Source organism: Oscarella lobularis, chromosome 5 (genome assembly GCF_947507565.1).
Source record: "Oscarella lobularis chromosome 5, ooOscLobu1.1, whole genome shotgun sequence".
NCBI lineage: Eukaryota > Metazoa > Porifera > Homoscleromorpha > Homosclerophorida > Oscarellidae > Oscarella > Oscarella lobularis.
This window is the reverse complement of record NC_089179.1, coordinates 848,592-875,367: the sequence shown is the minus strand read 5'-3', so window position 1 is coordinate 875,367 and position 26,776 is coordinate 848,592. Positions and strand designations below refer to the sequence as shown.

General features: G+C 49.6%; 12 protein-coding genes across 18 annotated transcripts; 6 read left to right on the top strand and 6 right to left on the bottom strand.

Moving 5' to 3' along the window:
- The first annotated feature begins 10 nt into the window (after window positions 1–10).
- On the top strand, window positions 11–2,415 carry LOC136187403 (LIM/homeobox protein Lhx5-like). Its single transcript, XM_065974988.1, has 4 exons — window positions 11–299; window positions 464–663; window positions 1,042–1,503; window positions 1,561–2,415. The coding sequence occupies exons 1-4, from the start codon at window positions 133–135 to the stop codon at window positions 1,989–1,991; spliced, it is 1,260 nt and encodes a 419-aa protein (XP_065831060.1). The 5' UTR covers window positions 11–132; the 3' UTR covers window positions 1,992–2,415.
- Window positions 2,416–2,430: 15 nt separating this feature from the next.
- Window positions 2,431–4,287, bottom strand: LOC136187413 (serine/arginine-rich splicing factor 3-like). The gene is made up of 7 exons (XM_065975000.1): window positions 4,161–4,287; window positions 4,099–4,113; window positions 4,000–4,040; window positions 3,523–3,600; window positions 3,406–3,433; window positions 3,251–3,340; window positions 2,431–2,926 (listed from the first exon to the last, which is right to left on the bottom strand). Exons 1-6 carry the CDS (start codon window positions 4,270–4,272, stop codon window positions 3,330–3,332), a joined length of 285 nt encoding a protein of 94 aa, XP_065831072.1. The 5' UTR covers window positions 4,273–4,287; the 3' UTR covers window positions 2,431–2,926; window positions 3,251–3,329.
- Window positions 4,288–4,305: 18 nt separating this feature from the next.
- LOC136187400 (acyloxyacyl hydrolase-like) lies at window positions 4,306–6,127 on the bottom strand. The gene is made up of 2 exons (XM_065974983.1): window positions 5,151–6,127; window positions 4,306–5,084 (listed from the first exon to the last, which is right to left on the bottom strand). Exons 1-2 carry the CDS (start codon window positions 6,106–6,108, stop codon window positions 4,369–4,371), a joined length of 1,674 nt encoding a protein of 557 aa, XP_065831055.1. The 5' UTR covers window positions 6,109–6,127; the 3' UTR covers window positions 4,306–4,368.
- A 21-nt stretch (window positions 6,128–6,148) lies between these two features.
- On the top strand, window positions 6,149–7,891 carry LOC136187407 (STE20-related kinase adapter protein alpha-like). Its single transcript, XM_065974993.1, has 10 exons — window positions 6,149–6,254; window positions 6,306–6,381; window positions 6,435–6,556; window positions 6,620–7,021; window positions 7,071–7,175; window positions 7,232–7,324; window positions 7,383–7,420; window positions 7,480–7,522; window positions 7,571–7,673; window positions 7,730–7,891. The coding sequence occupies exons 1-10, from the start codon at window positions 6,252–6,254 to the stop codon at window positions 7,804–7,806; spliced, it is 1,062 nt and encodes a 353-aa protein (XP_065831065.1). The 5' UTR covers window positions 6,149–6,251; the 3' UTR covers window positions 7,807–7,891.
- Window positions 7,778–11,406, bottom strand: LOC136187398 (uncharacterized). 2 transcript variants are annotated; one of them, XM_065974979.1, is made up of 18 exons: window positions 11,305–11,406; window positions 11,087–11,256; window positions 10,982–11,041; window positions 10,861–10,930; window positions 10,734–10,810; window positions 10,608–10,677; window positions 10,148–10,559; window positions 9,898–9,996; window positions 9,770–9,835; window positions 9,322–9,705; window positions 9,072–9,270; window positions 8,910–9,017; window positions 8,707–8,856; window positions 8,531–8,657; window positions 8,329–8,475; window positions 8,160–8,273; window positions 8,021–8,106; window positions 7,778–7,971 (listed from the first exon to the last, which is right to left on the bottom strand). In XM_065974979.1, the coding sequence occupies exons 7-18, from the start codon at window positions 10,482–10,484 to the stop codon at window positions 7,896–7,898; spliced, it is 1,893 nt and encodes a 630-aa protein (XP_065831051.1). In that variant the 5' UTR covers window positions 10,485–10,559; window positions 10,608–10,677; window positions 10,734–10,810; window positions 10,861–10,930; window positions 10,982–11,041; window positions 11,087–11,256; window positions 11,305–11,406; the 3' UTR covers window positions 7,778–7,895. The 2 variants fall into 2 exon arrangements, with proteins under 2 accessions (XP_065831051.1, XP_065831050.1); XM_065974978.1 differs by having other exon boundaries at window positions 9,892–9,996; window positions 11,305–11,405.
- Window positions 11,388–13,147, top strand: LOC136187406 (replication factor C subunit 2-like). Its single transcript, XM_065974992.1, has 11 exons — window positions 11,388–11,567; window positions 11,618–11,687; window positions 11,738–11,779; window positions 11,827–11,933; window positions 11,982–12,083; window positions 12,130–12,230; window positions 12,282–12,376; window positions 12,439–12,501; window positions 12,548–12,613; window positions 12,670–12,864; window positions 12,920–13,147. Exons 1-11 carry the CDS (start codon window positions 11,419–11,421, stop codon window positions 13,025–13,027), a joined length of 1,098 nt encoding a protein of 365 aa, XP_065831064.1. The 5' UTR covers window positions 11,388–11,418; the 3' UTR covers window positions 13,028–13,147.
- Window positions 12,937–17,837, bottom strand: LOC136187401 (cytochrome P450 4A10-like). 3 transcript variants are annotated; one of them, XM_065974986.1, is made up of 19 exons: window positions 17,586–17,837; window positions 16,640–17,540; window positions 16,054–16,562; window positions 15,823–15,998; window positions 15,205–15,759; window positions 14,999–15,155; window positions 14,901–14,945; window positions 14,716–14,843; window positions 14,532–14,656; window positions 14,414–14,476; window positions 14,239–14,365; window positions 14,125–14,187; window positions 13,979–14,066; window positions 13,821–13,926; window positions 13,637–13,767; window positions 13,520–13,584; window positions 13,403–13,473; window positions 13,284–13,349; window positions 12,937–13,225 (listed from the first exon to the last, which is right to left on the bottom strand). In XM_065974986.1, exons 5-19 carry the CDS (start codon window positions 15,355–15,357, stop codon window positions 13,117–13,119), a joined length of 1,497 nt encoding a protein of 498 aa, XP_065831058.1. In that variant the 5' UTR covers window positions 15,358–15,759; window positions 15,823–15,998; window positions 16,054–16,562; window positions 16,640–17,540; window positions 17,586–17,837; the 3' UTR covers window positions 12,937–13,116. The 3 variants fall into 3 exon arrangements, with proteins under 3 accessions (XP_065831058.1, XP_065831056.1, XP_065831059.1); XM_065974984.1 differs by having other exon boundaries at window positions 15,823–16,562; window positions 16,640–17,328; window positions 17,384–17,540; XM_065974987.1 differs by lacking the exons at window positions 16,640–17,540; window positions 17,586–17,837 and having other exon boundaries at window positions 15,823–16,601.
- Window positions 15,406–18,134, top strand: LOC136187399 (E3 ubiquitin-protein ligase CHFR-like). Of its 3 annotated transcripts, none has more exons than XM_065974982.1 (16): window positions 15,406–15,522; window positions 15,580–15,676; window positions 15,729–15,774; window positions 15,840–15,903; window positions 15,955–16,026; window positions 16,083–16,093; window positions 16,141–16,335; window positions 16,395–16,595; window positions 16,655–16,770; window positions 16,828–17,081; window positions 17,148–17,231; window positions 17,306–17,379; window positions 17,442–17,529; window positions 17,592–17,702; window positions 17,756–17,831; window positions 17,886–18,134. In XM_065974982.1, the coding sequence occupies exons 1-16, from the start codon at window positions 15,423–15,425 to the stop codon at window positions 17,923–17,925; spliced, it is 1,629 nt and encodes a 542-aa protein (XP_065831054.1). In that variant the 5' UTR covers window positions 15,406–15,422; the 3' UTR covers window positions 17,926–18,134. The 3 variants fall into 3 exon arrangements, with proteins under 3 accessions (XP_065831054.1, XP_065831053.1, XP_065831052.1); XM_065974981.1 differs by having other exon boundaries at window positions 15,411–15,676; window positions 16,395–16,473; window positions 16,531–16,595; XM_065974980.1 differs by having other exon boundaries at window positions 15,411–15,676.
- Window positions 18,045–20,104, bottom strand: LOC136187405 (T-box transcription factor TBX22-like). 2 transcript variants are annotated; one of them, XM_065974991.1, is made up of 7 exons: window positions 19,712–20,104; window positions 19,491–19,650; window positions 19,321–19,426; window positions 18,940–19,255; window positions 18,747–18,875; window positions 18,613–18,686; window positions 18,045–18,551 (listed from the first exon to the last, which is right to left on the bottom strand). In XM_065974991.1, exons 2-7 carry the CDS (start codon window positions 19,600–19,602, stop codon window positions 18,146–18,148), a joined length of 1,143 nt encoding a protein of 380 aa, XP_065831063.1. In that variant the 5' UTR covers window positions 19,603–19,650; window positions 19,712–20,104; the 3' UTR covers window positions 18,045–18,145. The 2 variants fall into 2 exon arrangements, with proteins under 2 accessions (XP_065831063.1, XP_065831062.1); XM_065974990.1 differs by having other exon boundaries at window positions 19,491–20,104.
- A 105-nt stretch (window positions 20,105–20,209) lies between these two features.
- On the bottom strand, window positions 20,210–23,426 carry LOC136187404 (lissencephaly-1 homolog). The gene is made up of 17 exons (XM_065974989.1): window positions 23,207–23,426; window positions 22,879–22,972; window positions 22,746–22,824; window positions 22,618–22,692; window positions 22,331–22,385; window positions 22,218–22,272; window positions 22,109–22,168; window positions 22,013–22,049; window positions 21,847–21,943; window positions 21,698–21,769; window positions 21,538–21,640; window positions 21,411–21,475; window positions 21,318–21,349; window positions 20,971–21,102; window positions 20,783–20,884; window positions 20,553–20,709; window positions 20,210–20,492 (listed from the first exon to the last, which is right to left on the bottom strand). Exons 2-17 carry the CDS (start codon window positions 22,908–22,910, stop codon window positions 20,419–20,421), a joined length of 1,227 nt encoding a protein of 408 aa, XP_065831061.1. The 5' UTR covers window positions 22,911–22,972; window positions 23,207–23,426; the 3' UTR covers window positions 20,210–20,418.
- A 14-nt stretch (window positions 23,427–23,440) lies between these two features.
- LOC136187397 (uncharacterized) lies at window positions 23,441–25,765 on the top strand. The gene has a single exon (XM_065974977.1). It carries the CDS (start codon window positions 23,454–23,456, stop codon window positions 25,689–25,691), a length of 2,238 nt encoding a protein of 745 aa, XP_065831049.1. The 5' UTR covers window positions 23,441–23,453; the 3' UTR covers window positions 25,692–25,765.
- On the top strand, window positions 25,765–26,776 carry LOC136187410 (inosine-uridine preferring nucleoside hydrolase-like). The gene has a single exon (XM_065974996.1). The coding sequence runs from the start codon at window positions 25,767–25,769 to the stop codon at window positions 26,736–26,738; it is 972 nt and encodes a 323-aa protein (XP_065831068.1). The 5' UTR covers window positions 25,765–25,766; the 3' UTR covers window positions 26,739–26,776.

Here is a 26,776-nt window from a genome sequence, read left to right as displayed (position 1 = left end):
ACAGGTGGGTCGTAGCCTGTCCAGTCGGCGGTGGCATCGTTAGCTCACCCCACGTACTTCAATTGGGTGTGAAATACGACGAGGGTAGTCGAAGGCGTTTATCAATAAACATCTGGAAAATAGCCTCTGGCGATGCAGTGTGCCGGATGCTCGCAGGTCATCGCAGACCGATTCGTATACCGCGTACAAGAGCAAGTATGGCACGGGACTTGCATTCGCTGCGTCCAGTGCCGAGCGACGCTCACCGAGCGCTGCTTCTCGCGCGACGGAAAGTTCTTTTGCAAGAACGATTTCTACAGGTTAGACGACGCGTCTCTAAGGGGACGGTTCTTTGTGTAAGGCCAAGTTTTGTTTACACCGTCTAATCGACCGTCGCCCCTCACTAACATCGCTTCCCCTGTTGAACGTTTTATACATGCGAACCACGTGTGTGTATGGACGTTCGTCACTCTGTGTCTCGTAGGACGTACGGTGCAAAGTGTTTTGGATGTCGCGAAGGCATTTCGCCGGAGGATCTCGTGAGACGTGCCGGAAAGCGTGTGTACCACGTAGGCTGCTTCAAGTGCACGGCGTGCGGTCGCCTTCTCGACACCGGTCAGCGCTACGCGGCGTTGGGCGACTACGAGCTGCTCTGTTCCTGCAGCACGACGTTCGTCACCGGTGGTGAGTGCACGCGTTTACATCGAAGCGCAACGTGTGCGCATATTTCGTGGGGGCTAACAGTCGCACGCGAGCTCTTTACACAGTAAAGAGAGGCCGCGCTCCGCAAGCCAATATCGTTTCGTCCTACACTATTGTTTTCGCATACTTTCCCCATCGCCAACAATCGATTTCCTGATGGGGAAATACGTGGCCAACCTTGCCTTTCTGAGGTAGGCAAGCCATTCGGAGGCTTATGTAAACAGGGTTCCACCCGCAGAGGAGGAGAAAGCTTCCTTTGTGTATTTGATTTACGATAAGCAAATGCATAAAACAATGCCATCGAAATTTCCAACTGCCTTATGCGCACGTGGACGAGAGCTAAAACGGTGTTCCTTTTAGGTGCGGGGGGTGACGTCGGCGGCGACGGGAAAGGAGCCGACGACGAAAAGACCGCGACGGCACCGAACGATGAAATGACCGTCGTCGACGATTCGGGACCGAGCGAAAAAAGTGACGAGCAGCGAGACTGCGACGACGGATCGACGTCGACGAAAGAGCCGACGTCGGCTCCGTCGTCGGAGGGACGGCGACGGGGACCTCGAACGACGATCAAGGCCAAACAGTTGGACATGCTCAAGACGGCGTTCGATCAAAATCCCAAACCGTCGCGACCGACGCGAGAAAAACTAGCGAAATCAACCGGTTTGACGATGCGCGTCATACAGGTTTGGTTTCAGAATCGTCGCTCGAAAGAGCGACGACTCAAGCAGCTCGACGAGCTGGCCAAACCGCCGGGAACGGCGACATCGCCGTACCAGGAAGGACAACTATTTCAGCACATGCTATCGCCAGCAACGCCGGGTAAGGAAAGGGAGCGAATCCCACAGAAATTGGTACCGAAACTACTACGTCCTGTAGGACTCTCACCGAGCATCTACTACAAACAAACTCCACCTGGTTATGCTTCAGGACCGCCGCTACTACCCGACCCTCACACGCCAGATAATCAATTAGGGAATTCCGGTACTGGCCGCGGCGGATTTATACCGCCGCTATCTAAATCGTTCGCTCAATTTTCGCCGCCGCCGCCGCCGCCACCTACTCCGTCGCAGTACGCCGCTCCAATGAGTAGTAAAACACCGATGGGAACCCCCACGACGGGAACAGCGTTTCCGTTTCCAGAATCGCAGCAGCCTATACTGCCTCCCGTCGCTTCATCCCCGCCGCCACCTCCAACGCCGCCGCCAACGCACGCTTGGCAAAGTGGCTACGGAGATACCGCTCAAGTGGGTACCGCACACCAAGTTCGCTGGCCTCATCATGTTTCATACAATAGCAGCTACCACTAACTTACTGTTTAAATCATCAAATTTATGCCCTCTCCCCCTCCCCGATTTTATATATCTAAAAGTTTCGCAGATCTCAGTACTGATTATTCAATAATGGATTTTTTCTACTATACCCAAAGTTTGACTGCTTTTAGTGCGCGCCTCCACTAAACAACGCAATATACACTTTAAGCTACAAATGTGACGGGGTCAGGTGGTGCGCCGGTGGGTGGGCACAGGAACAACACAATTAGAAAGAACATCGATTATGCAGTACAACCGACATACCACGAGGGGCAGATGAACAAACTCCAAGCCCACTCCCCATCTTGTCAAACCGACTCCATTAAACGGGAGCGGAAATTAGAGAAAAACCGTCTCCGTGAGAAATTAAGTGTCGGGAGGATAGGGGAGGAAGAGGAGAGGAGAGGAGGGGAGGGAGAAAAGAGATAATACGGTATGCCACCCACAAAATACAAATGGAACACAAATCAGGGGTGGGATCCTCCAACCGGTTTGGCGTGCCAGAGGGGCAGCCCCGAACTGTTGATATAACGAACAATCTCGAAGCTAGTTAAAACACAGAATCTACAACAACGCTGTTGGCGTTAACGAACACCTGCGTACGGATTGCACCGTCAGCAAACATGCCTTACACAAAATCCGCTCACCTGTCGGAGCCGCGCCCCGGACTCCGATCATCTCGTCGTCGCTCGCGAGACGGCGACTCGCCTCTCCTATCACCGCGAGCCGGACTCGGACTCCGTCGTCTTTCCGGCTCTCGACTATAGCTCCGACGTCGACGTCGATCCCTCGAGCGACTTCGCGAGCGATAGCTTCGACGTCGATCGCGACTTCGCGAACGACTGCGATGACGCCTGTAATCCGGACTTGGGCTCCTACGTCGGTCTCGCGAACGCGAGCGACGGCCTCGACCGTAGCTAGGCGATCGTCGGCTAAAGAGAGAAGAAATTGTCCATGCACACCGCATTCCTTCATTCGACAGAGTCGGAGAGCCCCGCGGGTGGCCCGCACAAAATTACATTCTTTCTTAAAGAGGAAGACTGCGTGTGCGTTGGGCAATAAACAGGCCTACCGCAGACCCATTCAGATCTACTTGGGTAATGACCACTTAGAGAGAAAGTAAATCATTGCAAAGGCGGATGAGCTCAATTAGCAGTTATGAATAGGGAACGGGGAGAATAATTCGTGAATGAGGGCAACCGCAATCAATGAATGAATGAATTCAATAAATCAATCAATCAGTCGAATCCTCTTACCTTCCATAGCGTGGCGAAGGAGATCTCCTGCATATCAAACGGTACTTGCCAGGTGGAAACAAATGAACGAGAAGTCAAATTACCTGGGACCTAGAAACAACGAAAAGGGGAGAAAAAACGTCAAATCTTGGATTGGGAATTGAATTCCGACTTACTTCGACGCGAGTAGTCGCCGCGACGTCTCTACAATAAAAAGAAAAAGAAGACAGAAAAAGTTTCCGCACCTCTACTCGTCTGAAGAGACTTTTTTTCTAAAAAAAAAAAGAACGTACGTAGTCTTCTCCTTTGGCCCATTCGACGACGATGTTGCAGCCAAGTAATTCGCGACCGTGCTCGTGACGGATGGCATCCTGAGAGAAGACAGAGACGTCTTTAGAAAGGGTCTCTGAGAAGAAGGAGGAGGAGAAAGAGGAGGAGAAAGAGGAGGAGAAAGAGGAGAAAGCGAAAGAAAGACGACGCCGCTGCCGCCAGATTATCTTCGTGGTTAACGTCGCTGGCTCGTGAGCGAGTCGGGAGGCGGGCAGGCGAGCAGAAGGCACGTTTTTTTCAGTCGTTTTTGATATGGACTTTATAGTGAGTCACTGAGAGTCATGGCAGCGGAGTGGCTCGGAGTGGTGCGCGGGTTTTGTGAAATGTCGACTCTGGCTAATAAGCTTAATTAAGAGAGCAATCCACGTTACAGCCGATTCGATCATTGTTTTAGGGGCGAAGACGCGTCGACGATCGCGGAAGGAGAAAGGGGGCCTCACCTCGGCGTCGCGTCGATCTTCGTAGTCTATGAAGCCGTAAGCTAGAAATAAAGTGCGTGAAGTGCGTCGCGGACGTCGTGGAGCGTCGATTAGGCTCACCCATTCCTCTGCCGACTACAAAACGAGCGTTAGCACTCGATAGGTGAACTCGCGCTTCTTACCCGTCTTTAATTCGCAACGGCGCATTGGTCCGTAGCGACGAAAGGCGTCTTCGAGATCTCTGGAGCGAGTGCTGCGGCTCAAACGTCCAACGAACACGGTGAACGTCGACATATTTCGAGTCTTGACGCTTGCGCACTGGAGGCGTGAGGCCACGTGTAGTTAACGATTAACGCAGTGAAATTACAAAAAGGAAAAAAGCACTGTACTTTAGTATCCACCTTGATTCCCAAATCGATTCGTTATATTCTGATTGTGCGGATTCACAGGCGGAATCCAATGAGGATAGTCTTTCATCAGCCTTTCCCAAACAATTTTGGCAGTGAGAGAATTCGACAACTGATTCGGATGAAATCCATCACTTGGTTCGATCAGCTGCCACGTTTCGCCTCCCTGAGACTTCCAGTACTCAATAACCCGCGTAAGAACGTCGTCGAAGTACAACAGTTCAATATTGGTCAGCGTAATATTATCCACGAGATCCTTTAGAGCTTTGTTCAATTCGAAAGCTCGTTCCGTAGTCTTATTTCGCCACGTTTCATTCACGTTCATCCAACCGAAGCACGGTGAAATTTCAAGACAATTCAGATAATGATAGAACTGAGCATAGGTGACGTCGTTGTGTAAGGCTCCAATAGGATAAATACGATCGTGCATGTTGTCATACAAAACGCGCCCATCGACGAGCCCGTAAATGATCATCTTTGATCCCTTTGGAATGTGAGCATCCAAGTACTCAAACGCCTTCTTATTCTCGGCATAGAACTCCTCCGGTGTGGTCATGTGCTCCGTTCCAGGATGCCCATTGCAAACGTCGTTGCCCACCACTTCGTATGTAATAAATAGCGGATAATCGTCAACTGGATTTCGACTGATCGATTTCACAATTTGACTTGCCATGGCACTGGCTCTCGCTCCATTCACACCTAAAAGTAGGGAGATACAGTCTCTCTTTCGTAAACAATGTACTTCTTTCCTTCTACAGTACTCACCTATATTCTGATAGTCACGATGATTGCACCGATTCTGCTCAAGCAGACGAAGATAAAGCGAATCGACAGGACCTTCGATAACATCCAACCAACTGATATTCATGTGACCAGTCACCGACGAGAATTGCGGCCAATCCAACTCATTCCCGGCAATAAAAACGACATGATCAAAAGCCGTTTTAGTCAAACGCGTCACGTTGAGCCAAGCCGGCGGCAAATGAAAATGCGCGCCGACGCTGTCGCCTAGCAACAACGTGCCGTACGACTGCGCGTCGGCGCACCAAAGTTCCTCGTACGTTCGTCCCGTGACGGAATCGCGTCCGTAGACGCCGTTGCAATTCGTATCGGCGAGCGCGTCGTCCGTCGTCCGACGACCGGGATGAACGCGCGAATCGACGTCGTCGCAATCGCGTCCGCGCCACGAAGCGCCGCGAAACGTGTCCAAAGGCGAAAAACGATCGCCGTCGACGTCGTCGAGCGGATCGTGCTGATCGGCGAAGCGTTCGATCCACGCGCAAATTTCGTCGATTCCCGGCAGATTGCATATCGCCGGGAGGCTCGATTGCCGATGAAGATTGAGTCGCGTTGCTATCGCGTCGACGCGGCGTCGATAGTCGCTCGGTAGTGGAAATAGGTGGCACGTTTCGCCGCTTTCTCTCGTGCAGAGGCCCAGTGCGAGACAGACGACGTCCGGAGACTCGCGCTCTTCGATTAGTTTGATCGCGATCGGACCGTAGTGTTCGACGAGCGTGTCGCATGCTAGGCGAAAGGTTCCCGAGGGCAGATAGTTGCAAAGCATTTCGAGTGCTTTGACAGCCGTGCGATTGTGATATTCGGCTATTTGCTCGACTAAGCCGACTAGAACTGTGCATCCGACGCAAGTTCCGCCACCGTTCACGCCATTACCGGCGCAGAAACCCAGAGCGACGCCGAGAAGCAGAAAGACAACGAGTTTCATTTTTAGTCACGAGCCCGCGTCACGAGACACACGAAAGCGCGCTAGAAAAGTGCAAACTGAGCTCTGTTTCGACTCTATTCGACTTTGCCGAAACATGAAGACGTTCAGATAAGATAAATAAACGTCTTCTAACCGAACGAACGATGGTAAAGCTCCTAGAGAAACGCCGTCCACTTTTCTGATCTAGTTTAGCACAGACTGAGAGCTCAGCAGCAAAAGCGGACGCAACCTTCTTACCTCGGGCAGACGACTACTGCTGCGATCTCAAAATTGGTAAGAAATAGAAGTCTCGGCATAATTGGTCATCAACAGTTCCTGTTTCTTAGCAACTGGATATGATGGAGCGACTGACGTCTATCTGGCCCATCATGTGTCCTCGTCGCTGCCCTTAATTGTCCGGCGTACCAACCTGGAGATTCTCTCTCCGGAGAACCTGGAAGAGCTGCAGGTAGAGAAGTCATGCCACATCTTCTATAGAGATGTTGTTCTACTGTGTCTCATCGTATCTCAGAATGAACTGCTTGTGTCCGGGCTGCTGAGACACGAATGCATCATGCCGTATTACGTCAACTTCGTCGTCAGTCATCAACTGTGGGTCGTGCTCCCGTTCATGGAATTTGGATCTTGTTCTGACGTCATAAACGCTGGCTTCAAGGACGGCTTGCCCGAACTTCTTATTGCCGCTATTCTGCGAGACGTCGTCTCCGCTTTGGACTATCTGCACGGGTTGGGATACATCCATCGAAGTGTGACAGCCCGGCACATTATGATCGATCGGTATGGCGGCGTTCGACTTGCTGGCCTCCGAAACGTCTATGCAACAATCAAAGACGGAACTCGCGAGCGAGCTGCGCATCATTTTCCTGCTCATGCAGTCACGTATCCGTGGCTCGCTGGCGAGATTTTTCAACAAGTTTGCAATGAAACTGCGGTTGTTTTATTTGCTTCACCTGTTGCTATAGAATTTGGCTGGGTACAATCAAAAGTCAGACATCTATTCACTGGGAATAACCGCTCTAGAAATGGCTTACGGTAGAGTGCCATACGGCGATTTGACTGCAACTCAGGTTCAAGCTGACGTAACGAAAGGCCTTTTCCAGCTAGTATTGTTGTGTATGTGTAGGTAATGCTGTTGAAATTGACAGCTGATCCGCCTCCTCTGTCGGATGACTACACTCCCGATGACCACCCACCGTTTTCAACACCGTTTAAGCAGGTACTAGCGTACTGCAACAACTTTGAGAGGTTCTTACAAACAACGTTCTATTATTAAGTTTGTTGATGCGTGCCTTAGAACTGATCCATCAGAAAGGTATGATGAATGAAAAGACAGAAATCCATTGCTATGATTCTAAGAACTTTTCTTTCAAGACCAACGGCAGCAAAACTCCTGAGTCATCCTTTCTTCCGACAGGCACGAAAACAATTTCTCAGCAGCTTTTGCACGAGCGCTCGTTTTTAGGTTAGAAGGCAACAGTCTTCACGCGAGAGTCCTCAGAGTATGATTGTCGATTTGCTTTATCCTGTCCTGCCAATGGATCCAAGCAAAGTCGCGCACAAGCAAGGCAAAGGCTAATTTTAGAGATACCTACTCAGACATGCAGAACTTTCTGATCTTTAGGAAGTCCTGGTACTAAGGAAAATGATCTAGCAGACAAAATGAAAAGTATGACAATGGAAACAAAGTGGGCTTTTTAATTAGGTATAAGAACAATAATAAACTTGAGCCATCTTATCGCTGTACACGTGTAATTATAGCGCTGATGATATGTAGAACAGACCACCTGCTAGCACATTTCTGCTATGGCCGGAAGATTAGATAAGATGTGGCGGAAACTAGGCCGATCTGTCGGATTCGAATTCCTGCAAAAATTCAAATAAAAAAAACAGAGAAAATTGCTCTGTTCCATACCAACAGTCCAACATAGTCTCGTGAACATGGGCTGGACAGTTTGACGGACAAGGCAGTCTATAGCCAGACCGCACCTGCTCAGAAACCTAAACAGAGAAACAAAAAATGACGGAAAATTACTGAAATTGTGTGTGTGTACCTTGATATTTGAAAGGTATTCATAGGGCTTGGCACCAAGAGTCCAAAGCTCATAGAGAACTATTCCATAGCTCCACACATCGCTGGCAATGGAAAAGTGGCTATTTTCCAAGACCTGCAAAAAAGAATTGCATAAAATGTTTACCCCACGTGTTCAATATGGTATGAACCTCGGGTGCCGACCATCGAACGGGCAAATGAATGAGCCGAAAGGGCGCGTCCTTTTCTTTGCGCATGTAGTGCTTGAGACTGGCGCCGAAGTTGCTAATCTTGCACGCGCCGGAAACGCTCACGAAGATACTGGAGCTGGTCAACGCCTACAGGAAGAGAGTCTCAAACAAAGGCCCCAGCATTGTTTTCTTTCTTCCCTACCCCGTGCACAAAGTTCTTCGCCTCGAGATACGTCATCCCGGACGCAATGTCGTGTGCCATGGCAAAGAGACTGCTTGTTCCCGGTGGGAACGCCGGATGAAGCCGGATAGGTACTCGACTTCCATTGCTAAGAAGTGGAATCACGCGGAGAGAAGATTTGACGAGTTCTCTCTTACTGCTTTTGAATGTACTGCTGAAGGGTGCCGTTTTCCATGCATTCCATTACCATCATTAGAGGATCGTCGACGGTTACCATCCCAACCAATTGTACGACATTTGGATGGAAAAACTGAGCGTGAATAAATGCCTCTTGCAAAAACTGGAGCCTTAGAATCGTACATAGTCAGCGCAGCGTCAAAAAACGAAAAATTTTACGTACTTATTCTCTTGAGAATGCTTGTTGGAGAGCATCTTCAAATCGACGGCTTCTCCTCTGTAGCGTGCGGCATATACATTGCAATTAGGAGTTCCTTCACCAGACGAACCACTAACATTCCCTTTTTATCTTCTATTATCTCGTTATACACACGTGTCTCCTCACCTTCCTTTCAACTTCATTCCAGCTGACTGCAGGCTCTCCCTCAGCACTTCGGGAGTCGTGAATTTTCCCGCTAAGAGCTGCTGCTGCAGCGAATCCATGGTCCATCCTGGCACCACAAACGGCTGAGGGCACACTTGTTCGCTGTACACGTCGTCGTCTGTGATGGGATGATGTCCAGCGGAATGAACGCCAATTGAAACTAAAAAAAGAAATCCAAGAAAAAAATTCGGCTACCCCGAGGACCTATTACCAATATGAACGCGAGTGATAGACGCATTGGATTTGTGATCCCCGTGACGAGGTCGAAGCGTGCCAACAACGGCAACAGGATCCTCGGGCAGTTCCACCATCCCCGTAGGATCATCTAGCTCCTTCGACCGAGTCGACATCGCCACGCGTCTTCGCCAGCGAAGCATCACCACGAGACCAGCACCGGCAATCACAATAAAACCTCCTATGCCAACCCCAACGCCTATCAGCATCTGCTCGTTGTTCCGTCCTTGGTTCCGTTCTGAAATCGACGTCGTTGACGTCGAAGCGTTTGTTGTCAGAGCGGTTGGCGGCGGACTGCTGCTGGTTGGTGTCCTAGGTGCCAGCGTCAGCTCTGGTATGAACGGTTCGGCGAGAGCGATTCCTGAGAAAAATCAAGAATCTTAATTATGGGCGTGGTCAACGCGTGCGCGAAAGGAGACTTGTACCCGGTGCCGGATTCTGAAGTGTGACGTAGTGCGGCTTCCGGGAAGCGGAGACGGCGGAGGCGGGCTCTGTCGCACAAAGGCATGCATACAGTTTGTACAAAGGCGAGCGGAATTTCACGTACTCGCACCGTCTTCGGGGCACAGACGAAATCGACCGCGAAGACACGACGCGGGGCATTCCATTAGGAATTCGGCGACGACGGCATCGGATGTCACGCCACCACCACCTACGCCCAAAGATGCAAAACGAAAATACGTCACAACATCGCCGGTTCTCGGGCTGAATGGGATCGTTGTTGCGGCGGAGTTGGAAAAGAACGCGGTTTTCGAAGCGTTCGACGAATGAAATGGGGGCGGAGAGGGGAGGGGATCGCTTACCGCTTAGTTTCTCGCACAGCGATGCGTTTTGCAGCAGCGCGCACAATCCGTCGCGACGAATCGTCTCGCACGCTCGCATTCGCGCGTTTCGTGCTACGACGACGTCGGCGAGAAGCTCGAAACAAGCGCCGTCGCGAAGCGACGGTCCAGATTCTCTTTTGAACGCTCGAACGCAGTCGCCGTCAAGTGGCGCTGATAAAATCGATGCACCGAATACCGACGACGCCACCAGGACGACGAAAAGCTTCTCCATTGAGCACAAATCGGTGCCACACCCTAGCGGTACAGCCACTGCGATCACGTGATATTTTGTTGCATTGTCATGTGAGGGGTACATAGCCTAATTAGCCGGTAGTGCATTGACAAGTATGTCTTTCAGGTTATCTTCTGCTGAAGCAACTGGTAAGCGTGTCTACAATGAAATCCTTGCACAAAACTCGAGTTGCGGCAATTCAATTACCTTGAGAACGATCTGTTCCAGCCTTTGCAGTCTTGCATCATCATCAGTTTCTTGTCTTTCATTCAAATGTCTAAGAAATCCGGTCTTTTTTACATCGAATAATAGATTTCGTGCAATGCCACCCACAGTCTCTTATTCTCAACGTGTTCGTCCAAACGTTCTATCTCCTCTTCACCAATTTCCACCAGCTCAGCTACATTCAACTACAAAACACTATAAGCTGCTGCAGACCGTTACTCAAATAAATGTGTACTCCTTGAATCCGAGAAGACTTTTGTCGAATAGACGCGGGACCTTTGGTTGCCTTTAGCCGTTCCAAGAGCCTTCAGTTGATCAAATGGCTTAGGTTGCTTAGATACGTGCAAGTCACTGACCTCTCTTGAACTCTGCTCACAATTTCCTTTGCTCCTACGCCTACATCTTCAAGACAAAGTCTAGCAAAAACATCAATTTTGCAGGCGCGAGATATTGCCGCCTACTGCGATGCTTGTTTCAGAGCAGATTCCATCGTCTCGAGCGTTCTTTTGCCAAGTTGACGCCATCTTGAAGTCGTCGTTTTAGACGGATAAATTTTTCGCTCGCGTTTGCCTCCATTCCTTTCTTTTTTGGCTCGCTTGGCTCTCTTCCCTTGTCGCTTTGGAGACTGGGCCTGTGTTCGTCGTTAGAGGAAGTAAGTCTCGAGAACAATACGCCTCACTAATGCCCTTCGTTTCTTCTTTGCCGCGTTCGGACCAGTTTGCGTCCTCGCCATTGCGGAGAGAAATTCAAAGCGCCGTTAGAATGTCCGGGACATGGAAACACACGAGACATAATGAGCGACGTCGAAGAAATGGCCGTTGACGAGCCAATTCGTGACGAAAAAGACGATCAGAAATCCCAAAGGGACGTCACGGAAGTAGAAGAAACAAAAGGCGTGATCGCAGGCTCAAAACGGGCGAAAAAGACCTACGAACTTCCATGGTTCGCATTGCCTCCAGAACTGACGCCGACTCGTTAAATCTTTGATTCAGGGTGGAGAAATATCGTCCCACTCGACTACGCGATGTAGTTGGCAACGAGGAAACAGTGAAAAGGCTTGAGGTCCGTTGTCAACTCGAAGAGACGCCCCAAAAGACTTTCTCCATTTGCAGGTGTTTGCAGAACACGGAAATGTGCCCAACATAATAATTGCTGTACAAAAATCACAATTAATTAATTAATTAATTAATTAATTAATCAGGGACCTCCCGGTACGGGAAAAACGACGAGCATATTATGCTTAGCTAGAACGCTCTTGGGAGCAGCGTTCAAAGACGCCGTCTTGGAATTAAATGCATCAAATGACAGGTTATGACTAAAACCTACATTTCCTTGACACTCAACGACGTGATGAAGGGGAATCGACGTTGTACGCAACAAAATTAAAATGTTTGCTCAACAGAAGGTCACGTTACCTAAGGGTCGTCATAAGATCGTTGTTCTGGATGAGGCTGACAGGTACAAGATGTGTATCTGCCTTATCTGTCCGTTGACGTCTTTATAGCATGACTGAAGGTGCTCAGCAGGCTCTAAGAAGGACCATGGAGATATATTCTAGTACGACAAGATTTGCGTTAGCTTGCAATCAATCCGAGAAGATCATCGGTGAGCGTCACACTGAGTTCTGACCGTAGATTTTGCTACAACCTTCTCCAGAACCCATTCAATCGCGTTGTGCTGTTATACGATTTGTGCGATTGACTGATGCCGAAGTGCTGTCGCGACTTCTTGATGTCTGTGAAAAGGAAGAGGTTTTTACTGTACTTCTCTCATCACAAGCCTTTGTTTGAGAACTTTGGCGTCTCTTGCTAAGGTGTCAAAAACTGACGACGGACTTGAAGCAATTATTTTCACTTCCCAAGGAGATATGAGACAGGTGAGAACCAAACTGCTACTCCCCAAAGTTTTCTTATTCTTTGTAGGCACTCAATAACTTGCAGTCGACGTACGCCGGTTTCGGTCTTATAAATAGCGAGAATGTTTTCAAGGTTGGTTTTACCGAAATACACAATTCGTTGATATAGTACCATCTTGAGACGTGTAGGTTTGTGACGAGCCTCATCCCGTTCTCATCAAAGAGATGCTACTACACTGCACTCGATCAGACATGCATCAGGCTTACAAGATCATGGCCCATTTGTGGCAGTTGGGCTATTCGCCAATCGACATCATTACCAGCATCTTTCGCGTCTGCAAAACAATGGAAATGGCAGAGTATCTCAAACTAGAATTTATCAAGGCAAATTTTTTACTGCTTCTCCCTTTAAGTGCCCTTCTAACTTTTTCTGTTGAAGGAAATTGGCCTAACTCATCTAAGAATAACAGAAGGGGTGCAATCTCTTCTACAAATGTCAGGCATGCTTGCACGTCTCTGCAAAAAGACTCAAACTGTGCAACTTTAGTCCAAACACACCCAAACGCACACACACGCGCTGTTCTACCTAAGCACATCAAAGTAGACATAAGTGAAGAACCTGAAAACGGGTGGTGCCTAATTTTGGCGTTCTTTGAAGCGAAGCATGAGCCCTCCTCCTAACGGTTTCAAGATGACGCTTACGACTTGCTCAAACTTGTGCTCTTCCACGACCTCTATTTCGTATCTGGAAAAAAAAGGACGAAGTGATTGGGCTACTTGTGGCAACTGTGCTATGTGAAGACCGGTTGACAATTTTTGCCACTGCCATTCTTTCTTCGTTCAAAGCAAACTGCTGTCCAATGCAATTTCTACAGCATGCAGTGAACACCTACTGTATACGCTAGGCTTGCTATTCTCTTACCGGGGTCCTGCAGAGAAAGGAACGTAGGCGTAGGGATGACGGTTGTCCTTCATTCGTTCTGGCTCAAATTTCTAAATACGATAAGATTTCCCCTCGCACAACGTCAAGTGAAGTCACCTCTGGATCCTTCCAGAATTCAGGATTACGCTGTAAACCGTAGATATTGACAAAGATCCACTGACCTTTGGCACAAAACCAACTAATCTTTCATCAAGATATACTTTAGTCTAGCACCTTTGGGCAGAACGTAGTCTCTAAGCTTCGTCTCATTAGCCAGTTCCCTGTGAATCGTTGGCACTGGCGGAAACAGTCTCATGCTCTCCTTGATGCATAGAGTCGTATGAGTCAGCAAATTCAATGATTCCCTGCACAAAGACGCTGGTAAACAACGTGAGACCTGTTGACAATATGACCAAACCAGTCAAACTCTGTTCTTCCATTGCTGAGAACTTCCTTCACTTCGTTTCGAATTCGCGTCTGATGCTCAGGATGCCTTGCCAAGCAGTAGAGAGTCCAAGTGATGCCTAAACAACAGGACTCGAAGTGAGAAGGTATTGTACCTTTCTTTCTATTTACCTCCAGCTGTGGTGTCGTGTCCTTCAAACAAGAACGTGTCCACTTCGTTGCGAATCTCCTTGTTGCTCATACCCATTCCCTTTTCGTCCTTACGATGACAGCAAAATGAAACGAAAAAATTAGAGCCATGGCATTCAACGGTTTACCCTAGCTTCAAGAAGAATGTCTATGAAGTCTCGATAGCGGCTACTGACTACATTTCCATTGCTCTAAAATCACAAGTGTCAAGAGAGAAAGACAAGCAGGCGTTCAATTAATACTTCAAGAGCTTTTCTTCTTGTTTGAATGATTTTTTCAGCGTAATCATGGACATACTTGGTCAACAATCGAAATTCTCTTCCGTTTCTGCTGAAAGCGTAGATCAAATCCGATTGGTGAGCAACGGATCTGAAAACGGAAAAGAATGTGACACATCTAACTCAAATTTGCATTTACAGTGCTCTGTCCATAACGAGTTCGCAAACGCGAAGAATAGCGCGAACGTAGGGTGTCTTTTCCCTGAAATCACAGCAGTCCATAGTTTCAACAATTAATCTATGTAATACCCTACTACCGGTTGGTCTGACAGTCCGACTTGTGGCTAAGAGCACACTGCAGCAGAATATCCACAGCCATTCGACTCACAACGCCAAAAATTTCCACAGGGTTTCCATTTTTTGCAAAAGGTGCCAACACCTCCTACACATAGAAAAAAAGTGGAATGTTTTTTTGATTTTGTTTCGTGACCTTGGTCCTACCATTGCAGTGTTGATGCAAGAAGCATAAATAGCTGCATACGGCTTCAGAACGTTAAAATGAAACGCGGGCGTCAATAGTCTCCGATTTCGAGACCAGAGTTTGCCCGAAGCGATGAGCAAGCCGTCTCCTTTTTTTATACCAAACACGTGAGAGGGGAAAGAATGCACCCCCCGCCCCGCCTAACCGAGCCACGGTCGAAGCAACGAATAAATGGCTTCGGCTTTTGGTTCTAGGAGAATCTTCTAAGCTAGATACTTCGTACTCGATTTTTTCTGTCCTTGCCTGTCTTCAATATGACCTGCAGATCGTCGGGATGAGATATCGCGACGGCGTGCCTGAACGGGCCGAGCATCATCCGAAAGGGGCGCCAGTCGAACGATCGACAGCATTCCATGATGAAACCAAGTGATGATTCGCCGAGAGGAATCGACAGTTGATGCTAGAGCACACACTCTTTAGATAAGGCGCGGATGCGGCCCGGAATCTACCGGCTGGAGGTGGCCCCAGAAGGGATGGTGAGGCGCCCCTTGGACTTTCATGAACTTTCGACGATTCGCGATGTACCGCTGGATTAATTGCAGCCCTTTCCAAACACACAGGCCGAGAAATCCGGTTAGTACAGCGAGCAGGAACACCGACATCGATCTCGTGAGCACAACGTAAGATTCCCACGCTAAAGCGCGTCGCTACAAGTTCCGCCCGCCTGATGTCTTCATCGTGGGCACGCTTAGTATCGCTGACGAGCGACGACGCCGTGCACTCCATTAGCGACGAAAAGTCAAAGTTTACAATCGGCCGTCTCGGAGGTGAACGTTTGCCGGAACGCGATGGCATTTTTGACCGAATAGTCGACCGTCGTGTAGCAAACGACTATTGCCTGACCGGAAATCGGCTCGTATCGGGTCGCCACTGCTTCATAGAGAAAGACGACGACGGCAAAATATGGATAGAAGACTCTAGGTAGGCTCTAGAGCTCAAAAATCTTGCCTGACCGATTGGCTGACTTTCAAAGCACGAACGGGACTCTAGTTGACGGCAATAAACTAAAGAAAGAAGAAGTACGTTATACGATGCAGTTGGAGAGAGAGAGAAAAAAATGTAAAGACCTTCCTTGTCCCCACAGAGAGCTCAATTAGGTGATGGTAGCGAGATAAAGTTGGTGTACAAAGGACCAGGGCATGCCTCTAGTACGTGAGATATCTCGTCATTTTTTTTCTCTCCTCTCACCAACTGTGCAGACGTGATTCTGAGATTCGATAATCTCAACCAGACCCAGCAGACACTAGAAATGAGTGATAATGACGTTGAAGGTAAACCAGCGTCTTTTGAAAGCGCACAGACGCGAAATCACATATTTGTAATTTAGATGCCGAAGAGGTTGGTTAGCCTTCGAGCAAACGCGTCGACTTGTTATCTTTTCCTAGGAACCCAAACCTAAAAAGGCTTGTCCAGATAGCAAACCTCAGGCGGACGCTGTTCAAGATGAAATGGAAGAGAGTCTGCAGTGCGGTATCTGTCGAGAAATTCTCCACGATTGCATCAGTCTTCAACCGTGCATGCATTCTTTCTGTGGCGGATGCTATTCGCAGTGGATGGCCAGATCCAACGTCTGCCCGCACGTACGTCGTCGTCGACGTCGACGTCGTCGTTTGACTTCTCATCGTTTCCGTTACTGCAGTGTCGCGTCAAAGTAGTTCGCATTAGCAAGAATCACATCGTCAACAATTTAGTCGTCGCTTATCTAAAAGAACACCCAGGTATCGCGAGTTCTTGCAGGCATGTCGATTTAGGTCGATCGTTCACTCGCTGCGCAGACAAACGACGCAGTGCAGAAGAATTAGAGGCCCTAGACAAAGAAAACAAAATCACTCATGACATGGTCAGCGACCATTAGGTATAAAGAGAAGATGACTTTGCACGAACGGTTTTGCCTTTCAGCTAAATCCCAAACGACAGAGAAGAAGTGCAGATGACTACGACGACGAAGACGAAGACGAAGACGACGATGACGATGACGATGACGATGACGACGACCTGCCAACTCGTAGCCAATTGTAAGTCAATGCTGTACGCGGATTCGAAGCGGAACAGAATGCTTATTTTCTCTGTAGTGTTCCTCCTCCTCCTCCTCCGCCGCTCAAATGTCGGCTCTGTCCCGGTTACGCAGGTCCCCACGTTCAAGCGACGGGCACCAGCGACCCAGGCTATCAGTGTCCCACGCCCGCACCCGTTCACCTGCTGTGCCACTGTTGCATGGAACCCATGCCCAATAGGATATTCGCTACCGCCGCCGCCACCGCCGCCACCGCCGCCACCACTTCAGCCGCTTCGGCGTCATTGGGAAGCGGCGTTGCAAGGCAGCAGTGTATGGCTTTGATCAATTGCGTTACGTTGCGGTCTTCGCTTCTGAATGGCTTGCCTTATTGATTAGGCGACGTCTGCCGCCAGTACTACTGCCATCTCTATTGGACGTGTAAGGCGACGAATTGCCGCGGTTGCCTCGGGGCTTTCACTGGTGAGTTCAAGCACAGCACTTTCTCTTGGTTTCTCTCAGACTTTTTCTACGCCCCGCGTTCCTGCACCGTAAAGACATTAACTTGGCTGATCATCATCTGAACGGGATCATTAATGGGGGCAACGCCTTTGAGTCTAATGTCCTCAAGGTACAATGAATTGCCGCTTTGTCCTTTTCTCTACACAAATGGCCCCCTCCGAGTTTCATTAGGATTATCTGGAGTCGAATGGCCTCTCGATACGCGACGTCTTGAAAGGATGCGCTAATAAACTTGACTCGCGCGAATGGACCAGCGCCGGTAGCTCATCCCTAAGATAAAATGATGCGTTAGTCGTATTGAGAATCGTTTCGTACTTTTAGTCTTTCCAGGATTGAAGTCAGACACTGTCGCTTGTTATCGCTGCTGTCTGAAAAGCGTGCAGGAGTTGGCGTACTTCTTTCGAAAGGATTTGCCCGACGATGACTTGCCTGGTAAAAAAATGCATGCAAGCGGTTTGGCGTGGAATTTGAACACCCCCCCTTAGATCCAGTGACGCAACGACCTGACTGCTACTGGGGTCGCAACTGCAGGACACAAAGAAATAAGCCAGATCATGCCCGGTAACGTACGGTGAGAGCAGATTGTTAACTTGAACGACTCTGGTTTGCCTATAGGCGTTTCAACCACATCTGTGAACAAACTAGATTCAGTTAGGAAAGTCCAAGTCCTGTACTGAAGAAGAATGCTGTATTCGGTCACGTTTTACTTGCTACCAGCGTACCTCTGCATCCGTCCGTATTTGGTGAAATGTTCGAATATGTGTCACAAACTGGTTACTTGAAGATTCGTTTCATATAATATAGCAGCTTGCATGCGTGTATTGTAGGCTCGTATGTTCTAAATAAATAGCATTTTCATTCTCGTTCCCAGTTCGTTATTTATTAGCAGATTCGGGCGACGCGCTGAATCGAGATGGTCGCTTATAGGGATCGGGACTGGACAACCACATGCCTCTCATAATGACAGGCATTGGTCCGAAATGACTGTCATCCTGCGCGACGACATGATGCGCAGCGCCGCCACCGCCCGACAACGGGCCGGGACTGCTTGAGTCTGACGACGACAAGTCCGAATAGTCAGGCACAACGAAGCAGGGTTGTCGAGTACGCCAAAATGCCGATGGAGACAGAGGCAGGCGCGGTAACGGAGGTCGATGTGGCGGCGGTAGTAGTAGCGGTGGCAGCGGAGGCGGGGGCAGCCCGCAGCGGCAGTGGTACGGGGAGGCGGGAGACGACGCGGCGCTGCTCGTGCTATTGCAGCCGTACGCGGAAAAAATGTCTCTACGTACGGAAAATGCCAGGTAGCGGATTGCGTAGGTGTGAGAAATGTTCCGATGCTCACCTGTCCGGCGGCGCTTGTCGGCCTTCACGGAAACCCTTCGCGAATGGATTCCAGTCAATCTTTAATTTTGTTATCTGGACAGAATCAAGGAAAAGTCTCGCTCGAAGGAAACGAGTTTAGGAGGGGTCTCTCACTCTCTGATTCTGATAAGCGGTCACAGCGATAAACGTCGTTTCGGCGAACGTGAAGCTTCTCACTTGGCCGGTGCGTGAACAGGCGACATTCAGGCGCGGCCGATATTTGTGCATCGACTGAAGAACGATCTGATAGGGAGAGGAAGATTCTATATACTTGAACCCTCGCCCCCGCGCCCGCGTTACGCCGTACATGCCCTTTGTCGTCCGTTTGATTGTTGGTCAACTTCATCTTCGCAAACGACACGGCTTGCCTCATCCATTCGGCTCCCGTCGAAGGCGAGTCGGGGTGAACATAGAGTCGCCTGCCGACGCCGAGGTCGGGAGACGGCGGCCTTTCTTTCCCGTTGTTGCCGCTGCCGTCTTCGTCGTGGCTATCGAGCCATCTGCACGTTTCGTAGCAGTAGCGATAGCGCTTCGAATCGAGCGCTTCCATCTCGATCGACATCTCGTAGCGAGCGTCCGGATCGAGACCGCTCACTCGCATGGAGAGCGACGGAAACATTCGCCTGTGCGAAAGCGCGTGTGTGCAATTGGACACCGCTGCACCTTGCGGTGCGTGTCTTTGTCTTACCTTCCCGTTTTGGTCAAAATCATCTCCGTCCCGACGACGCTGAACGTCTGCCACAACTCCTTGTTCTCGAGCGCAACGGCAATCGAGCCGCCTATACATTTTGCCACTACAAATTGACGACCGTCAGTCTGCATAAAACAAGAGACTTGCGCGAGGGTGGCGGCACGCACCGTGATTCCTGACGTCGCTGGGACTGGTGCTGCGACGAACAGCGAGCTCGGACGAGCCGCGATCCGACAGCAGAGAGGCGATGGAGAAGCGGCTGTCTTCGACTGTGGTCATCGCCGCCAATGAGTGACACGAGGCGAGCGTAAGCAATATCAGATCATTCTATGCAATAACGTGTTAATTTGCCTTAAAGAGCCGACGTGTTAATTCGGTGATTTGCTACCAATCCATATCGCCACCCAAATGCTATTGGATTAGAAGAAAGGCGAATGAAATAACACGCGCGCGAGCGTCCCGTCAAAGCCGGCGGCACGCTAATAGTCCGAATGGTCGCGAATAGTCCGAAAGGACGAGAAAACTTGATGCGGTAGTGAGGCACTTCAATGAGCTTGTCAGGATCGACACGCCCACGACGCCCGCCTGTCTAATTCGTCCTGTTGACCTTATATGGCCGATAACCGTATAAGGCCAAGCTAGGACGACGGCACCTAAAGGAACCATCTTTCCAGCCACCCAGCTGCAGGTAAGAAACACATCAAGGGAGAGCAAACGAATGTTTACGAACAATCGCTAAATTTCGCCCCCCCAGGCTGACTGGGCCCCCTCAAATGGGGGAAGTCATCGCGCATGCATTTCGTTGAGGACGAGGGAGGCGAATTTTTCCATAGCATGAAATGGTAATAAGGAGAGAAAACGAGAGGGGGTCGCGAATAAGTCGGTCTAGAGAGAGAGCAAGAGTTCTCATTCATTCATAAGGGCGAGGGAAAAAATAAAAAGTCCTACGCGTATACACAATATGACTTTCCGATATGTACGTGAGAGAGTCGAAAGTAGAAAGGCGGCGCGCGTACGAACACAGACACATCGACGGACACAAACGGTTACATGGAGCAAAAGGGGGTGTAGTATGCACATTCACATCGATTCACATCAACGACATTCCCAAACCTTGACAGTCGTATCCACACTACCTGTTACCACGTACGGAAAGCTCTTGTGAAAATCTGAAAGACAGAAGAAAAATAGTTGACGTCATTACATGGGGGAACGGCGGCGCGTCTTGCCTAGACTCGTAACAAAATGTTGATGCGCGTCTAGCGTCTTTGAACAACGCTTATTCTTAATGTCCCAAACCCTAACGGTCTTATCGTCGGCGGCGCTGACGATGAATTTGCCCCCTGGATGGAACAAAACGTCCCTCACCCAATTGTCGTGGCCCACCTGAGAGAGAGGGAGGTTAGAAATTGACGTAACATGCATGAATGCAAAAGCATTTTCGCATCGCAAATCTCACCAAGACAAACAGGCAGAGACCCCCGTGAACATCCCACACCCTAATCGTCTTATCTCGCGAGCCGGACACGAGAAAGGGACCGGGTTGTTCGCCTTTCCGTCTCTACAAACAAAAACGAGAAAAGCGTGCCGCTCATTCATCCGGACTCGACGAAAGCCACGCCTCCTCCTCCTCCTCCCTTCCTTTACCTCGGATTCTCCGGACGCGGCGACGGCGTGAAGCGCGTTCTCGGGCGCCCACTCGACGCACTCGACGACGTGATCGTGATCGCGCAACTCCGTCTTGCACTCCTTCGTCCCAACGACCCAGATCATGATAGTCTAGGGACGAAAAGGAAGACGGGGTCTCCTAGAGCTACGCCACGCTCGCGAAAGAATAAACACGTGTACAATCAGCGGGAGGGAGGCTCTTTAGAACGAGATCACAATGCAAAGCCATTCAGGAATGGTAATCGGATTTTTCAAATGCGACCGCATAGTTCCCAAAGGCTCTCCTATGGGGGGCTCCCCGAGTAAACAGGCAGCAGAAACCTTACCTGGTCATTGGAACAACTTGCAATGAGACTTCCTACAATAACAGAAAGCGTTATACAGACACAATTTCGTTCGTCTAGCGGGAGACCACACACCGTCGGGGCTCACTTTCGCTCGTCGTACCCATTCCTGGTGACCGAGAAACGTTTTCACGCAATATCTAGAAACAAATGGAGGTACGATTGCTTCTCAGTTGCACTGACTCGTTTTCTTTTTCCCTACCCTGTCGCCACTTCCCACATCTTGATCGTCTTGTCACGAGACGCGGAGACGAGAAAATCGCCCGTCGGAACGTACGCTATCGACGATATGTTGTGATCGTGGCCTAGAAAGAAGAACGCTAGAGTCAACACTTCCGGTTAGCCAAGAGACCCACTTATACCGTGAAGAGTCTTGACACAGTCATACGAGTGAAAGTCCCACACTTTGATGGTCATGTCTGCAGAGCAGCTGGCTACAAAGTGAAGAAAGATCCGACGAATTAGGACATTGATCTCGTTTCGTGGTGGTGGCGGGGAGGACATCGATTACCTAGGAACTTTCCCTGCGCGTCGAAGGCGACGTCGTTGACGGCGTCCGTGTGACCCTTTAGCGTTCGTTCGAAGTCACCCGTTTCATAGTCCCACACCTTGAAATAGTTTGTTCATTTGACCTTCCCTTCCCCTTTCCCCCTTCTCCTCCTCCGCTGTTTCATTACCTTTATCGTTGCATCCTCCGAAGAAGAAACAAATAAACTGCAAGGAAGGAAATAACGATCAGTTGTCGCAAGTGAACGAAATCGGATGAAAACAACCTGAAGACGGGATGAAGTTTTACACTCGTTACGGGACTGCGATGACCGGTCAATTCATATCTGTCAGCCAAGTTAGAACAAGAAAACAGCCAAACACTTCACAATCTACCTTTCAGGGGGTCTAGGAATCCACTCAGCGGGATTTCTTGTCCTTCTCGAAGGCCCTATATACATATATGTAGACCTTTGTTTGCCAACAATACGCAACATAGAGAAACGCACCGCCTGCCGTCGCCTCTTTCTCAGCTTCAGCTAGCTTGGCTTCCAACTCCATTACCTACAGATAATATTTTGAAGACAGTGATAACAACTAGGGTTGCTAATTATATATGTATAGACAAATAAATAAATGGCATGCTAATACTATGACCTCTACCAAAAACCCTATATATGTCTGTAGCTAGCACAACTAAGCTCATGTGTTCAAAGCGACTTGCTTATTCAAACTTTCAAGGAGTTTAGATAGGTAATGACATCCTGTCATACGACATCCTGTCATAGTACGATACCTTTTTCTGAAGTCGAACGACCGAAGTCCACTTTTTCTCCAGAAGACCGGAATGCTTTTTCTCCACATCATTTTCCTAGATCGTTCGTCCAATTGCACTCATACCAGACAATCAATGAACTAACTCACAATGCCAGCTTCTTGTTTGAAAGCGCTAAGGGACCCCTCAAAACCCTGTGTTTTTAAGTAGTCCGCAATGGCATAACTTCTATACTCGGTAAAAAGTAAAACATTGTTCTCCGATACGTTCTATAATTCTTACAATTCTTCCTTCTGTTTCTCTGTCAATACCATATCGTTTCTCCCGTCAATACGCGAACGTCATTCGAAACTGCGTGCGTTCTCACTTCGTCGCGCTGAAAAAAGGAAAAAGCGTTCTCAAAACGTGCGGGTCCCGTATAACCAAAAGGCCCCATCGGAAGGGGGGCCCTCTAATTTCAAAGTTGCACAGACAACCCCCGGCCGCTCGAGAAAACGTCCCGCGAATTAGATCGAAGAAGCGAGAGAAGATCCTATCTTGAGAGTGTCGAATCGCGGTAGACCGTACGAGTGGGTCGCGCCACGTCGTGCAGTGGCTTGCCCGGTGTTACCTCTATCTAGAAGAACGTATCGGCGTTTTTCTCGGACTATCGGTTCGCTTCTGGGCTTCTTCTCCTCCCCAAAAACGGCGACTCGTCCCCCCTGTCGTCGTGTGGCGCTATCGACGAGTAAAGGATGCGCAGATCACACGATTCGTTGCACCGTAGGAAAAACACCGTTAGCCGGTTTTTCGTAGCCGAAGAATTCGATCACCGTCCTCTGGTCAAAATGCGCGTGCGCGCGCCGACTCAAACCGCAATGTTTCGCTCGAACACGATTTTCAACCGATTGCGAACAATTCGCGCCGGTGCGACCGCGTATTTCGACAGGAGACCGTTCACCAAGGTCATGGTGATCGCTTCGGGGATCGTCGTCGGTCTGGCGAGCGCGGTGGAGTACGCGGGACGAAGGAAGAAGGAGCCAAAAGCCGTGCGCGTATTTCCGACGCCGTATCGCACCTCGACGGCGACGGCGAAGGCGAGAACAGACGATATCGATCGCTTGGAACGAGTCTTCGACGCCGATCGTTCACTCGCCGTCGTTTTCGGACCGCCGCTGAGCGGAAAAACAGACCTGGCGCGACAATATGCCGAACGGTTTGTAGAAAAGAACGGCGGATCTCGGAAATTTCTCAAAATTTTTTCGTCGCCTTTCAAAAGGCGTCGATGCCACGTGGTCACTTTGGAGGCGAATAATCGATTGAATTTGATTTTGTCTCTGAGAGCGATGGCTCAACGCTTGGGCGTGGCTGACGTGGCGAAGGGCGGTGATCCGACGTCGTGGCTTGAAGCTATTGTCGAAGATGGCTTTAGTGACAGTGATTGGCTGATGATTTTTGATCATGTGAGCGCCGATGTGCTGGAATGGGATGAGGTCAGGAAATGGCTTCGTTCGAAGGTTGAGGGACAGGGGCAAAAGCTTCTTGTTCTCGACGCTGAGACGACGCCAACTGACGTTGCTAAAAATTCTATTGGCGATGGTTCTCCTTTTTGGACGGTTGATGACATATTTGAAAGTATTTGCACCTTGGCCGCGAAGGATGCTGCAAATGAAAGGGCGTTTACGTTTCTTTCTGCTGTTGTTGGTGATGCTCCTCTAGTTCCTGTGTCACTCCTTCAAAGAGCCATGTATGATGGGGTGAATCATTTGCTGCCACTTCCCATTGTTGGCTCAGTAGGTGAAAAGGCGTTGGTGGCAACGGAAACCAGAGGGCCGGTGTCAAATTTGAAGAATAAGCTGAAAACGATTAAACAAGATTTAAATGACATTTTCACTGTGGCTCAAATGAAATTCGGCTTTCAAAAAGACAACAAGAAGGCTCAACAACAGTCGTCTGCCCCAACTCCCGCTGCAGTGGCTGAATCATGCTCTGCAGAATTTCTTCGTCAGTGTCCCTTCATGCAGCGTCTTCAGTTTGGTGGAGGAGGCATGGCAGCAATTCACGTAAGCCGTCCGGTTCAAGAAGCTCTCAGCCGCTTTCTTTGTCAAGTCGTTATTCCCAAAAGGGAGCAAGAGCGCCTAGAGAAACAACGCAGTTCTCACAAGCGTTCCTATGTCTCCTGGTTTCGATCCTTTGACGACGAGCAACAATTTCTAGAGAACAGAAAAGAGATACCTGCTTCCTGCATCTCACAAGGACGCGTCGTTTTCCACGGGGTACCCTTTCAACCGTACGAAGTCGCTCATTTGGAGGATATACAAAGAGACGCGGCTCGGGTGATTCTTGAAGAAGCCGCTGCTCAAGAAGGACAGATTGGGATTTTCACACGTGGACTTCTGCTGCCTCTGATGGCACTTCGACAGTCAGACTCGCGTCAGCTGAGAGTAAAGATGCTCGTAGCTGAAGCGGCGACGCTCATGGACGTGTTTGGCGATACTCAACGGGCTAAGGCCGACTTGGAAGCAGCCTGCTCGTTGGCAAAGGCTGAATCAGATAAGAAGCTATACGCTCGTGTCCTCTCTGATTTGGGCGTGGTTTATTTTCACGAGAAAGACGTGAAAAAAAGCGAGGAGCGTCTTCAGCAAGCCATCCAGATATATGAGTCCTTCAAGGCTCCTCGTTTATTTGGTGGTTTGCAAAGAAGCGAGCAAGTGGAAGTTAGCCTTGGCTTGGGGCGAGCGTTGTCTCGACTTGGAGCTGTTTATGGTGCAATGGGCGATTCTGTTCGCGGTCGCGAGTGCTGTGAGCAGGTTTTTCTTCTCTTTCAATATCTTCCTCCCGACGAAGCGGGGACGTATTCGCACGTGAGTGAACTTGCGTCTTCGCTTGTCGATTTGGGGGAAGCGTATTTGTCTGAGGGTAAGTACGACTACGCCAAGAAGGTGCTCGAGCTGGGATTGACGATCAATCAGAATGTGAGAGGAGAAAAGCACACAGAAGTCGGCAGGACGATGACATCTCTCGGAGTGGTCCACTGGATGTTGGGAGACGTCAAAATTGGCGAGAAAATGCGAGAAGAAGCCGAAAAAATTAAACGCTCAGCACTGATTATATGACTAGAGTCGTAATCTGACGTAATTGACACATTGCTGTGAATGTGTACACGCACGCTACTGTACTGATTTTCGAACATGGCCGACAACAAGCGACTATTTGTCATCGATTGCGATGCCGGCACAGACGACGCCATGGCTATCATGATGGTGCTCGCTCGTCCGGACATTCACCTCCTAGCCATCACGTGCGTCTGCGGCAACGCGCCGATCGACGACGTCGTAGCGAACGTCGGCTGCGTCCTCGAACAGTGCGGCGTCGCCGACACGATTCCCGTCTATTCGGGGGCTTCTCGTCCGCTCGTCAGGCGACCTTACTACGCCCTATACTACCACGGCGACGACGGGCTCGGCGGCGTGCGTCGCGAGCGCTATTCGCCCGTTCGCTGGACGGGAGCGAAGCGAGAGAACGCCGTCGACGCGCTGCTACGACTCACGCGCCAATTCGACAAGCAGATCACCCTCCTCGCTCTGGGCCCGCTCACCAATCTCGCATTAGCGTGCAGAATCGATCCGTCGATTGTGTCTCGCTTGAAGGAAGTCGTGATCATGGGCGGGAACATGGAGTGCCGCGGCACAGCGTCGGCGGCGACCGAATTCAATTTTCACGTCGATCCCGAAGCGGCGCACATCGTCTTGGAAGAGTACGTTCGTCCGACGATTATTACTATAGAATCGTGTTCGAAAGAGCCGCGATTTGAGGATGAATGGTGGGACGAGATATTGAATAAGGAAACGAGAAAGGCTGCCTTTGTCAAAGATTTTACCAGGCATTCTTTTGATTGGCTTTCAGTCAAGAAGTGGAGTATGGAACCATATGATCAGGCGGCTGCTGGCGTTGCAATCTCAGCTGAGACTATTGTGCGAGATCAGGCTGTCCTTCGAGCGGGCGTAGAGCTGCATGGAACACTGACTGGGGGAACTATGATTTGTGATTGGAAAGGCCAATTTGAAAAGGAAAATGATGGTCTGATGGGTGGAACCATCATCTTGCCGTTGAGCTACAATAACGATAAGTTGAAAGACATGCTTATTGAATCCGTTATGTAATTATTTGTCCTGCAATCCGGGGACGTAAGATCGTTTGA

What these genes read in the sequence shown, in the direction of transcription:
- LOC136187404 (XM_065974989.1), bottom strand. Translation starts at nt 22,910, where the DNA reads ATGGTATTGACAGAGAAACAGAAGGAAGAATT. An exon ending in CTGTGTCAAGACTCTTCACG is followed by an intron (nt 21,641 to 21,697) that starts GTATAAGTGGGT and finishes TCTTCTTTCTAG; the next exon opens with GCCACGATCACAACATATCG. An exon ending in CAAGTTGTTCCAATGACCAG is followed by an intron (nt 21,103 to 21,317) that starts GTAAGGTTTCTG and finishes TTTCGTCCCTAG; the next exon opens with ACTATCATGATCTGGGTCGT.
- LOC136187401 (XM_065974986.1), bottom strand. Translation starts at nt 15,357, where the DNA reads ATGTCGGTGTTCCTGCTCGCTGTACTAACCGGATTTCTCGGCCTGTGT. An exon ending in TCTGGGGCCACCTCCAGCCG is followed by an intron (nt 15,156 to 15,204) that starts GTAGATTCCGGG and finishes TGTGTGCTCTAG; the next exon opens with CATCAACTGTCGATTCCTCT. An exon ending in GGAAGAACAGAGTTTGACTG is followed by an intron (nt 13,768 to 13,820) that starts GTTTGGTCATAT and finishes GTCTTTGTGCAG; the next exon opens with GGAATCATTGAATTTGCTGA.
- LOC136187397 (XM_065974977.1), top strand. Translation starts at nt 23,454, where the DNA reads ATGTTTCGCTCGAACACGATTTTCAACCGATTGCGAACAATTCGCGCC.
- LOC136187413 (XM_065975000.1), bottom strand. Translation starts at nt 4,272, where the DNA reads ATGTCGACGTTCACCGTGTTCGTTGGACGTTTGAGCCGCAGCACTCGC. An exon ending in AAGATCGACGCGACGCCGAG is followed by an intron (nt 3,601 to 3,999) that starts GTGAGGCCCCCT and finishes GTCTTCTCTCAG; the next exon opens with GATGCCATCCGTCACGAGCA. An exon ending in GGGCCAAAGGAGAAGACTAC is followed by an intron (nt 3,434 to 3,522) that starts GTACGTTCTTTT and finishes TTTTTATTGTAG; the next exon opens with AGACGTCGCGGCGACTACTC.
- LOC136187400 (XM_065974983.1), bottom strand. Translation starts at nt 6,108, where the DNA reads ATGAAACTCGTTGTCTTTCTGCTTCTCGGCGTCGCTCTGGGTTTCTGC. An exon ending in TCGTGACTATCAGAATATAG is followed by an intron (nt 5,085 to 5,150) that starts GTGAGTACTGTA and finishes CCCTACTTTTAG; the next exon opens with GTGTGAATGGAGCGAGAGCC.
- LOC136187399 (XM_065974980.1), top strand. Translation starts at nt 15,423, where the DNA reads ATGTCTTCATCGTGGGCACGCTTAGTATCGCTGACGAGCGACGACGCC. An exon ending in CGGCGTTGCAAGGCAGCAGT is followed by an intron (nt 17,082 to 17,147) that starts GTATGGCTTTGA and finishes CTTATTGATTAG; the next exon opens with GCGACGTCTGCCGCCAGTAC. An exon ending in GCGCGAATGGACCAGCGCCG is followed by an intron (nt 17,530 to 17,591) that starts GTAGCTCATCCC and finishes TCGTACTTTTAG; the next exon opens with TCTTTCCAGGATTGAAGTCA.
- LOC136187405 (XM_065974990.1), bottom strand. Translation starts at nt 19,602, where the DNA reads ATGACCACAGTCGAAGACAGCCGCTTCTCCATCGCCTCTCTGCTGTCG. An exon ending in CAGCGACGTCAGGAATCACG is followed by an intron (nt 19,427 to 19,490) that starts GTGCGTGCCGCC and finishes GTCAATTTGTAG; the next exon opens with TGGCAAAATGTATAGGCGGC. An exon ending in AAACGGACGACAAAGGGCAT is followed by an intron (nt 18,876 to 18,939) that starts GTACGGCGTAAC and finishes TCTCCCTATCAG; the next exon opens with ATCGTTCTTCAGTCGATGCA.
- LOC136187407 (XM_065974993.1), top strand. An exon ending in CTGCTGCGATCTCAAAATTG is followed by an intron (nt 6,382 to 6,434) that starts GTAAGAAATAGA and finishes CCTGTTTCTTAG; the next exon opens with CAACTGGATATGATGGAGCG. An exon ending in GTCATCCTTTCTTCCGACAG is followed by an intron (nt 7,523 to 7,570) that starts GCACGAAAACAA and finishes GCTCGTTTTTAG; the next exon opens with GTTAGAAGGCAACAGTCTTC.
- LOC136187406 (XM_065974992.1), top strand. Translation starts at nt 11,419, where the DNA reads ATGAGCGACGTCGAAGAAATGGCCGTTGACGAGCCAATTCGTGACGAA. An exon ending in ATGTCTGTGAAAAGGAAGAG is followed by an intron (nt 12,377 to 12,438) that starts GTTTTTACTGTA and finishes TCTCTTGCTAAG; the next exon opens with GTGTCAAAAACTGACGACGG. An exon ending in TCAAACTAGAATTTATCAAG is followed by an intron (nt 12,865 to 12,919) that starts GCAAATTTTTTA and finishes TTTCTGTTGAAG; the next exon opens with GAAATTGGCCTAACTCATCT.
- LOC136187398 (XM_065974978.1), bottom strand. Translation starts at nt 10,484, where the DNA reads ATGTACCCCTCACATGACAATGCAACAAAATATCACGTGATCGCAGTG. An exon ending in ACTTCAGAATCCGGCACCGG is followed by an intron (nt 9,706 to 9,769) that starts GTACAAGTCTCC and finishes GATTTTTCTCAG; the next exon opens with GAATCGCTCTCGCCGAACCG. An exon ending in GAGACTATGTTGGACTGTTG is followed by an intron (nt 7,972 to 8,020) that starts GTATGGAACAGA and finishes GAATTTTTGCAG; the next exon opens with GAATTCGAATCCGACAGATC.
- LOC136187403 (XM_065974988.1), top strand. Translation starts at nt 133, where the DNA reads ATGCAGTGTGCCGGATGCTCGCAGGTCATCGCAGACCGATTCGTATAC. An exon ending in CACGACGTTCGTCACCGGTG is followed by an intron (nt 664 to 1,041) that starts GTGAGTGCACGC and finishes TGTTCCTTTTAG; the next exon opens with GTGCGGGGGGTGACGTCGGC. An exon ending in GCTATCGCCAGCAACGCCGG is followed by an intron (nt 1,504 to 1,560) that starts GTAAGGAAAGGG and finishes TACGTCCTGTAG; the next exon opens with GACTCTCACCGAGCATCTAC.
- LOC136187410 (XM_065974996.1), top strand. Translation starts at nt 25,767, where the DNA reads ATGGCCGACAACAAGCGACTATTTGTCATCGATTGCGATGCCGGCACA.